Source organism: Sycon ciliatum, chromosome 3 (assembly GCF_964019385.1).
Source record: "Sycon ciliatum chromosome 3, ocSycCili1.1, whole genome shotgun sequence".
NCBI classification, from domain to species: Eukaryota; Metazoa; Porifera; class Calcarea; order Leucosolenida; family Sycettidae; genus Sycon; species Sycon ciliatum.
This window is the reverse complement of record NC_088645.1, coordinates 45,283,915-45,294,578: the sequence shown is the minus strand read 5'-3', so window position 1 is coordinate 45,294,578 and position 10,664 is coordinate 45,283,915. Positions and strand designations below refer to the sequence as shown.

Below are 10,664 nucleotides of genomic sequence, written 5' to 3'. Positions count from 1 at the left end.
ATGCGACAGCTACTTCGATGAATTTTTTTATTTTTCATCGTTCCTACTATTGTTGAACTCGGTTAAAGGGGAACTCCACGAAAAAATGAAAATTTGATAGCCTGTAGAGTTTCGGGCGCTGAGTCGAATGGTCTTGGTCCGAAGTCTCTACGAGAAAGCTTTCTTGAGATATTTCAATTTTAGCCACGCCCCATACCAATGTATGTGTGACGTCATTGTGGCATGGTGCGAAAATACTTGGATTTTGAATCTCACTTTCTTCAGGACGAAAGTCACTTCAGAAAGTAGTTTGCCAAGTCGCCTGAGCCGCTGCAATGCCAAATTGTTGTGTTGTTGATTGTGCCAGTATCACATCATCCTCCTGGGGTTAGTTTTCTCAGATTCCCAAAGGATGGAGACCTGGCAAAGCGCCGAGATGTTGCAATGCGTCGTGAAAATTTCAAGCCTATTTTCGCAGCACGAGCTATGTTTGCTCGCTGCATTTATGATCCAGAGGGACTTGAGAGCTGAGTTTTGACGAGTACGCCGTCCAGGAAAGCCCTCATCAGTGTACCAGTGCCCTCCGAACCGCGAGCCTCCAGCAAAGCGAACTCAACAAGCTGCAACTGAGAAAGCAGGGCGAGATACGTCCCATCAGGATCAGAAGAGTACATCACCCATCAACTCCGACTGCAGCTAGCTGATGAACGATATTACTCCAGTAACTTTGCGCATACCAGTACTCAAACTGTGCACATCTGTCATCAACTGGGACGCAAACAGACAGACCCCCAGCAAGTACGAAGGTTACAGAACTGTTTGCTTGCGATGTGCAGGCAGCATGCACGACGAACTGTCCCACCAATCCTGCCAAACTGAACCAGTGTAAGTTGATTGCGTGGATATGTCTCTATTTATAACAGCTACCCTACTTCTAGGCATGGTTGCATGAATACCATATCACTCAGAGCAGTTGTTAGAAGTCTGGACAGCCTAGGAATAGTGCAAGTAAAGTGAAACAAAAATTTATTACACTCCGAGTTCCACGCTTGCGGGATCACCAGGCCAAAAAAATCTAATTTCGAACAAGGAATGGGTTCTGGTTGTATGCGAAAGAAAAGTAAGTGAAGACCTATTGTGCAAGGAATACAGTGGGAACTACACATATTATACACATGCACTCACACCTTCACCCACATGCGCGCGTGTGCGTGCACACACACAAACACAACAACACACACACATACGCACCCACATACTCAAACTCACTCGCACGCACGCTAGCCTAAGGATAGTACATATGCTGTAGTAGTGGTGTACTTAGTGAAATGACTATGTGTACATCTAATGACGCCGCCACTCCACGCCAGAAGTCAACAAACATCTGCTGAACATTTTTGCTCCCGTCTCTTATGGGCAACACAGGGAATGAAACGAACAATGCAATTGAGAACAAGAGTCGTCCTGTACAGTGAAGTTTCCATTTTCTCATACAGCAGTATATTGTCTAAGCAAGTGTGTTTTCTCCACATTCTTTTTGCCATGCAGGTATATCACAGTGTCCTGCCAAACTACATTCTCAAACGCATAAAGAAGACTGTGGCCAAATAGAAAATTATACGACAGAAAGATCTATGAGTATGTTGACAAGCTCATGTGTGAGGTGGTAGCGGTTGCAAATGGCAACCTCGATGTTCCTGCCTTGGAGAAGCGTGTTTCCCTGCCAAATTCCAGGTGGAAGCCTCCTGAGAAGGCTGAGGTGGTACAGGATTTGGATATCTTTGCCTGATGGTATTCACAACGCAGGCTGGAAGACGACAACGAACGTGCTTGCCCAATTTGCCGTGTACACAGTGTGTACTGCCTGTGTGCCGCATAGCGTAGAGATCTACACAAACACAGAATGTCATATGGAATGTGTATGATGAGTGCTTGTACACATACCGCATTGCTGTACCGTAATAATTATTATAGTCAAATACTCATTTACTCTACATATGCGCTGTATTGCACCTACCGGTACCTACCTGCACTTTCAGTGAGCGCGCCATACTAATTTAGTGTCCACTGGTACAAAGATGGAGGGTCTTGTAGAATTTACCATAATTGCTGATTTCAAATTGAATTCCAATGATCTGGGGGATGAATACTGATTAGGACGCATTCGATTACCTACTAGTACAGAGATGTCTTGGTCAGAAAGTGCAGATTTCTTACTCTCCTGCCAGAATTTGTGCATTATTTTGGTGTACGCTTTCTTGACCCCACGCTTGTACGTTGCATGCCATGGTATACTAGAGAACGAGTTTATTGACAAAGTCTATCGCTTGAAACGATAAAGTATGGGTTCGGGTGTGATCAAATGCACCCATGGTGCTCATAAACTGTGTGCAGTGCTCTCTTCACCAACAGAACACTACCTACCATACTTTGCAGATCTTGTACCAATCCAAGGGAAAATGACAAAGACAAATGTGAGTCATGCATGAAAACTTGTGATAGCACTATACTAGTACAGAACAACGTTGTTCGTGCCATGCCTGACAACAATAAGTTACACACAAAACATTACGCGCATCGATCCTCACAAGATAAGTCAAGACATACTCGGAGCAAAGAGAAATTTGTTTGTGTCATGCATGAAACTTGTGATAACTACCAGTACAATGTCTTTCTTGTGCGCCTGACAACAATAAATTTCCCCCAAAAAATAAGAATAAGTGTATCATGCTGATACGCGATCCTCACAAGACAAGTCAAGGCAAACTAATTGAGGCTTACCTAATGTCAGACTCTTCTGTCACTGGCATTGGCGGCTTCTGAATGTCGAGATAACCTCGAAGAGCAGAGTGATGGGCACAGCCTAATGCAAGGATACGATCTCGTAATCTGCGAGGTCCGCTATGCAAGAAACCTTGCCTACCGGCCGTCTTGTCGCCAGCGACGGCAGCATCCTACCAGCAAAATCATTCCCGCGGGCTGGGCATGGCTATACACTTTCGTCCACGCTCGCACCAGTTGGAGTCCCAAACGAATCGAGATTCTGGTGGCCAAGCTACTCGTCTTCTATCGGACGCAGCTGCTGAAGCATCTTCTTCCTCAACATTTGTTACACGCGATGGCAGCTCCTCAGCAGAGTATCTGGGCTCCCTGCCCCAACTATACGCGGCGGTGGGCTGTTGGTCGTCCTCACTGGCCTCAGCATCGCTGCCTTCATTGCTGGGGACAGAGGATTGTTCGGAATCGCCCATCTTCCCTTGAAATACCAACTAAAATTAGTGCTTGTAGATTGGCGAAGAGAAACGACTATGCCACAATGACGTAGGCAGCCCGTGATGATGTAACCAAATGGCCGCATGACGTCAGGGCGCGGCCCCCGTTTTGCAATTTCAAAGTGAAATATCTCAAGAACGCTTCGTCGTAGAGGCTTCGGACCAAGACCATTCGACTCAGCGCCCGAAACTCTACAGGCTATCAAAGTTTCATTTTTTCGTGGAGTTCCCCTTTAACTCAGTTACTGTAAAAGCCATTATTCTAACTAAGCGCATATAACGATTTCCCAAAATTGACTAGTTTACGTGTACCAAAGGTAACGATTCTCACTCATTCTCAACGCTCAATAGGACAGTATACGTATAGATTTCTGTATAACGATTTCTATTTTAACGACAGATTTCTCCTCGTTAAATCGTTAGAGTTAGCACTTCGTTATAGCTTTTACAGTAGTCCCAGCTCGTAACATTTTGTCCTTAACCTTATTTTATCCGATTATTGTTCTTCACATTACATTTCCATCATAGTTATTTTTTTGTCCATCACCACTTTCTCTGGAGCCGTTCGTGAGATCTCAATAAAACCTTCGTGACATGACGCTTCAGCTGATTCCGTTTATTGCCATCCTTAAACTTTTGTCAGCTCGCCGCCTGTTCAGAAAAAGAGGTAATTAATTTTGAATTATTATCTCTTTATGAAGTTGATTGTTCCAACTAGGAACACACGCTTCTTGCCGAACTTGACACTTGACTGACTCACGACTGCCATCCGGAGCACACAAGGAGCACGTCGAACCTTCCTCTCGGCAAACCTGCAAGACAGCACCACTCCCTGCTCAATACACAGTGTTTCGGGGAATTCATCCTTCATGATGATGAGGGGTGAATTCCCCGAAACACTGTGTATTGAGCAGTGAGTGGTGCTTTCTTGCAGGTTTGCCGAGAGGAAGGTTCGACGTGCTCCTTGTGTGCTCCGGATGGCAGTCGTGAGTCAGTCAAGTGTCAAGTTCGGCAAGAAGCGTGTGTTCCTAGTTGGAACAATCGACTTCATGACTATTACTGCCGAAAGTCGAAACTTCTAAGTTCGTACTATCTTTTTTCTTCTTCTTTTATTTAAACAATCGACGAGGAGACAATAGTCGTAAAATGGCAATAAATAAGATTTCTTCATTTCTTGCTGTTGTTATGAGTGCACAATTTATCTTATTTATTGCCATTTTCTTTTATTGCTTGGTATAGCCCTGAGAGCATTTGGAGAGTGTCGTGAAGATATACAGATGTCCATGGGTAAGTCAAACAGTGGACAGGGAGCTTCTAGTGTTCAAAGATGCGAGCATATCGCCTTTCTGTCACCTTTTAGACTATTGATGCCCTACCTCCATGGTAATTTCAGTATTCTGTACACTGAATACTCCTTTGTACGGCGCTGGCAACTGAAATCCGACCCCTAAGCGATGCGTTCACATTCTAGCGGTCTCTATTTCGTAGTATTACTATCCCGTGTTGGGTCTTTGCGATGTGAGCGCACCGCTCAGGGGTCGGATTTCAGTTGCCAGCACCGTAGTATAATGATGTAACCGAAGGACGTACCCAGAGTGCTGACAGTGCTCAACACCACAAAGGCAGAGCGTAATACACAACAGAACAACAAGGACAATCAAGGCTTGTTTGCTGCTACTTTGAGTTTCATGCTCACGCAATCATCAGTAGCAGCAAACAAACCTTGATTGTCCTTGTTGTTCTGTTGTGTATAATGATGTAATGTACATACTGCACTGTTGTGCATAATGATGTACCGTATTTTACCGGTTGTAAGTCGACCCCGGTTATAGGTCGACCCCCGTATCCGGAGGTCTCAATTCTGCGTTTTAAAGTTTTCACCCAAAGAAGCACTACTAACCCCTCCCTGCTATTAACACATCAACAAATCATGTAAACATTCCTTGTTGGAGGTTATACCATCCCAATCCTTCAAAAGACCAATAAACTGGAAAAATGTGTACACATAGTGCACTCGTGCATGCAGTTCAGGTCATTTTTTGTAAGATTCTGATAGTTCCCGGTTATAAGTCGAATCCCGGTTGTAAGTCGACCCCCACCCTTTCTCCTTCCATTTTACGTCGTAAAAGGTCGACTTACAACCGGAAAAATACGGTAATGTACATACTGCACTGTTGTGTATAATGATGTAATGTACATACTGCACTGTTGTGTATAATGATGTTATGCTGTGTATAATGATGTAATGTACATACTGGTAGGTAAGAGACACATTGTAGCTATTTTGAAGAGGTACTACATTGTATGTCCCAAGACATGTGGGCCAGTAGAATGAGAATACTTCTTGACTTGTTCGACGTAGATTATAATGTGAGCTCGCACAGCATATCGGATTTATTCCCCCGGTCCTGGGGACAACCTCCCCCCCCCCCCCAGCCTCCGGTCGTGCCCTGTGCCGCCCTTGACTTGTTGGCTACATGTGAGCTAGGAGAGCACATTCTGAATCTCACCCGGAGTCACCGGCTCTCCAGTCACTCCCAATCATAGCCAGCCTATAGTGTAACAGTTCAGGCCGGCCAATGCGCCACTTTCCTTGCCCTGCCCTTACCACTTGGCTACTGTGCACGTTAGGCCTTTGCGGATAATGCCGGCAGAAAAATTGGCAGAATTGTACTTTTTCTGGTAAGTTTCATGCATGTTTGGTAAGTGGATAAAGAAATGGAGCAGAATTCGAGGAATTGCCTGCCATAAGGTTTGTATGGTTCTGCCAATTTCACTGCTTTTCGAGCAGAATCTGCCACCTTTTCGAGCATTATCCGCCAATGCCTAGTGCACGTTACATGTGCATCGTGTCCTGTTGTCACGTTTCTCTAGCTTTGGTGTTGTGTTGCACTCCCTTTTACATTCCTATCACGTGTAAGTATTCTCACTGGCCAAGATGAATGCTCTCTTTCCTTCAAGTTTTCAGCTGTGACAGTTACATACACCTCACAGTTCCATTCTGCAGAACTGATAGATCGATTGCAGTCACGTTCTTTTCATTTCCAGAAGAGAAGCAAACCTACACCTCACCCTGTAGAAGACGGCCAGTTGTTGTTTTGTGAGAAACTGGTTTGCTACACTGACTAGTCCGGGTTGAATGGAACGCTTTCTTACGTCCAAACAAAACTGTGTACGCAGCCGGCTGTCCGAAAACTACCACTACACACAGACTTGCACGCCAGGCTAGAGGTGGGTGAATCCTGCAAGCAAGAATTATGGGAACTGATGAAGTGGGCAGTGGGCGAGGGCAAGGGGCGGGGGAGGGGGGGGGTGAGAGGAGGGAGGGGAGGAGTTTGGGCGGAGGAGCAAGGGAGGGGGTGGGGGCAAAGGGACAATTCAGATCCATGCCATAATGGTTAGTCAGTCATGCAAGCAGATATACATGAAGTTGAGCGGTCAAGCTTACTTTGTATGTAGGTATAGGTTTTTAGATTAACTGCACGACTCAAATAGGGTGCTACGCTTGGCAACCGCAAGCTACACAGTCGGTAGTCCCGTTCGAAATTGTTATCTCGTAAACGTCTGCAGAGAGAAAAGTGAAAGAACGAGTCCATTGATTGCGCTTCAAGAGGACAAAAAAACTGATCACGGGCTGGAGCCGAGGGAGGAGCTACTTGGCGACAATACATCCAGGAACTTGCATCAGGACACTGGCTGAACAATGTGCATCTGAGATGGGGCGGCCACGTGGCTACTTCAAGTCATTATTTATTAGCTTAGGCTGTTCCGCATTGGCATCGCAACGCAAGCTTGGCTAGCCTTCGAAAAAGCTGCTCCATGATGCCGTGACGAAACAAGGAATGCGTGTTTACAGGAGAGCACTTTTTGTCTTGGGTTGAGGTACTTTTTGTCTTGGGTTGAGGAACACAAGCTGTTATCTGAGTTCTAACAAAATTGGGATGCGTTATGTTGGCTCTTGTGCCTGGATTTTCTTGACAGGTGCATTAAGAATAAAAAAGGGTTTATCGCTTGACAATCGCTCTATTTAGTTGCTATTCACTCTTTCGATGAAAATTCTTTTATTAACCCTTTGCCGGTCTAACTTAATGTATGTGAGGGGTGGTCACGCAAATACATGTACACACAACCTGCAATAACTCAAGAACCATGTGATGTAGGTATGGGTAAACCATATATTTTCAAAATCTGTATGCCTGAACGCGTCCAGAAAATTTAAATATGACTAGGTCCAGGCAAGGATAGGGCCCAGGGCCATGGTAGCATTTCAAGTTGAGAAAAAATACAATTGCGAATGAAATACACGAATATCACAGCACCAAGGGCATACCAAGTTCGTGATGGAGCTGAAGTCGTACGATAAACAATCAGGTAAGGGCTACGTCTTTACAAGAAATGTAGGCTCTCTACAATACCGCCATTGAACACCAACACCTCGCCATTGGTGATACGCCAGCAGCAGCAATTCCCTTTCCACGATATCACAGTTTCGGTTTGTTTATCTCAGCGCTGCTCGCGTCAGATTCACTCTCGCTCAGATGAGTACTCAGGCGCGAGCTTACGTGTGTCGTGATTCTCACGGCCAGGCAAATCAGCTGATCGCACCTGACGAGTCCTTGTGACAGTCCCTGTTGCCGTGTTGGCAGCAAGAAGGCTTCCTCTCTGTTTGGAGAATTTTGTTTCTTCATTCGTGGACGATATATTTTTGAACTAGCAGGACTCAACGGAGCTCTTTTTCTGGACACACTACACTGCAAAACCTTCCGGGCGATCCAGTCTGGACTGGTGATGTTACTGCCCTCAGAACGTTTGTCAAACACGGCCCCAAGAGATGCACTCGCATTCTCGAAATGCGCGCATGGCGGATGGTCGTCTTTTCCAATTTCAACAAACTTCAGTCGATCGATACGGCAAAATTAGTATGGCAAGCATGGTTGTTTTGTACATCGTCAGAAAGCCTTGGACCTCAGCTACGCGTAGAGCGCCAATTTAGCTGTCTCCTAGCAACAAGACCCAAAAAAATGAGGGCCAAACGTACGATACTATAGTATCGATTCGCTTATGGTAGACCGGTAAAGGCCGTAAAGGGTTAATGCAGTGAAAATTATTGACGTTTCGATGCATTAAGGTGGCTCATACCCAAATCGGAAAATACAAACGGCCGAAAGATTTTGTTCGAAATTGCACAGCTCTACCAGAATATTGCCTATCCCGTAAAATAGGAAGCATTGAAACACTTCTTCATAGTTAAAACCTTATTAGAAATTTCAGGGATACTAGAGCATTTTGCACAAAAACACATCCTAGCATTTTGCCTCTACTGTTGTATTGTTCAAACTAAATGTTGTAGTTTTCTTCGCAGGTACCGGAGTGGTGATTTCGGCAGTCAAGCAAAGTCAAATGGAGAAGCTGGGGTATCTTATGAGGGTTCTTGGCTGCCAATACTAATAATCTCATTTGGTTTGGAATGCAAATATCAGTATTCTGCAGTGTGCTCCACGAAATTGGCCTGATCGATTTTTCTTATTTCTTCAAGAATTACAGCCGCATATGTGGTTCATATGCTAAACATTAGATAATCCATGTTGAATCAATGTGAAGTAACTTGGAGGACGGTTTACTGAATCCACTACTGGCTGACATGCACGGTGGACCAAAACTAGAGCTGTAACAATAAAAACTATTACTCAGTTATTATTATTATTATTTGTGCTCCCGCGTCAATGGGCTCGCCCAAATTCGCTTGCACCGAACCATGCGAAAAAAGGCCGCCAGCAGGCAGGCAGGCAACGAAAAATAGAAAATGGTGTCACATAAACTAATACAAACAAGAATATCATTATTGATGACATTAATATACTGAATGAATGGCAAAGGCCATGTGAATACGGATAATACGGATAATCAGAGTACCAACAACAAAGAATGTAGCTCAAACCATTGCAGTGCCAACTTCCTTCACCAGTACTCTGCCTTGTACGCATCTGCAACTGCGTTGCACAGATATGTCCATTCACGGCGATCCAGTGCTCGCTGAGCCATCAGCTGCAAGTCCCTTGGAGTCCTCAGACGGCAGCCGACTCGCTCCGCGTCTTGATTCAGCAGGACCGGTAGCGTGATCCGCGGCCGCCCACGGTATCCCGGCACGGAGCAGCCAAAGAATCCACTCATGGCCTCCCTAGCCGGTGTGTGCTCATCTGATCGCAGAATGTGGCCAAACAACCGCCATCTTGCATTCACCAGAATGTTGCCAAGTGGAGCAGCACTGCAGCGCTCGTAAACCAAATCGTTCGACAGTCGGTTGGGCCACCTGATACCCAAGATATGCCGAAGTTGCCGCCGATGATACGATTCCAGCGCTTCAATTGTCTGTCGAGTGATGCCCCATGTGGAGCAGTTGTAAAGCAAGACAGGTAACACGAAGCAGTTATACAGCCGGACGCGCACCCCCAGACTCACTTGGTCTCTTCTCTTCCATAACTGGCAGAGGGACTTAAACGCTATCGCCGCAAGCTGCTTTCTGCGGGTGACATCCTCTGCATCACCAAGGAGAGAGCCGAGTTTCTTGACCATACGCCATGGCTCATCACTCAGTTATTATTACTCGTTAGAAAAGATATCGAACGAGTATCGGCTCATCACCTTGAAAAAAGTACATTTTTTTAATGTTGACGTACTTCTACCATGCATGCATTCATTGGGTCGCGTCAAAGTATGCCAGTATGCTGCGTGCACCGCATGAGCGCCGCACAAAATACCAGTAACAATGTCTCGCTCCCCCGACTTCGTATATCTGTTCTTCTCCGATCTCCCCTGTGCCTTGCCTAATCTCATTGGTTCTCCCTTGGCTAACCTATGCACTGTGTCTTCTATTTCAGATTTTAAAAATGCACTGTGTGCTGTGAAATAGGCTGACCACTGTCTTGCTGTAGTCAACTGGTATCTCTCTTTCTTTCTCTTTTTCTTTTTCTTCTTTGGCTGAGGCGACGAGAGAAGGCTTGGCATGATTGGCCACTGTTTTAAAAGTCCCCGAGAGGCAGTTTGTTTGCACTTGGTTGGCGGACGGCCACCCAGCGAGGATAGTTGGGTACCCTTCAAACCTTGGTTTTAACTTGCCACACAGGCTTCTAAAGGGCCGGGGGTGGGTGTTCGCCAACCAAGTCGAGCCTTCATTCATTTTTTTCTTCTTCTAGTCTACTTGCTTGTGCTGCGCCGCGCTGGAGCCAGTCTATCTGTACATGCTTTCGCCGCATAGAGCTACTGTTGCACAAAGCCACAACACTACGCGCTGCTATTCGCTGTATGCTTCCGCTGTACCTAGCTGCTGTTTAACTGCACAACGCCACAACACAACTTCACTACAACAGTCTCGTCCACAACTTCACTACAATAGTCTCGTCCATATTGCACTCC

At 45.6% G+C, this 10,664-nt stretch overlaps 1 protein-coding gene across 1 annotated transcript; it reads right to left on the bottom strand.

Moving 5' to 3' along the window:
• Window positions 1-9,209: 9,209 nt before the first annotated feature.
• LOC135813145 (uncharacterized) lies at window positions 9,210-9,824 on the bottom strand. Its single transcript, XM_065326362.1, has one exon. The coding sequence runs from the start codon at window positions 9,822-9,824 to the stop codon at window positions 9,210-9,212; it is 615 nt and encodes a 204-aa protein (XP_065182434.1).
• Between the last annotated feature and the right edge of the window lie 840 nt (window positions 9,825-10,664).

Bases quoted from the DNA above. Each gene is read 5' to 3' on its own strand.
- LOC135813145 (XM_065326362.1), bottom strand. From the start codon at position 9,824: ATGGTCAAGAAACTCGGCTCTCTCCTTGGTGATGCAGAGGATGTCACC.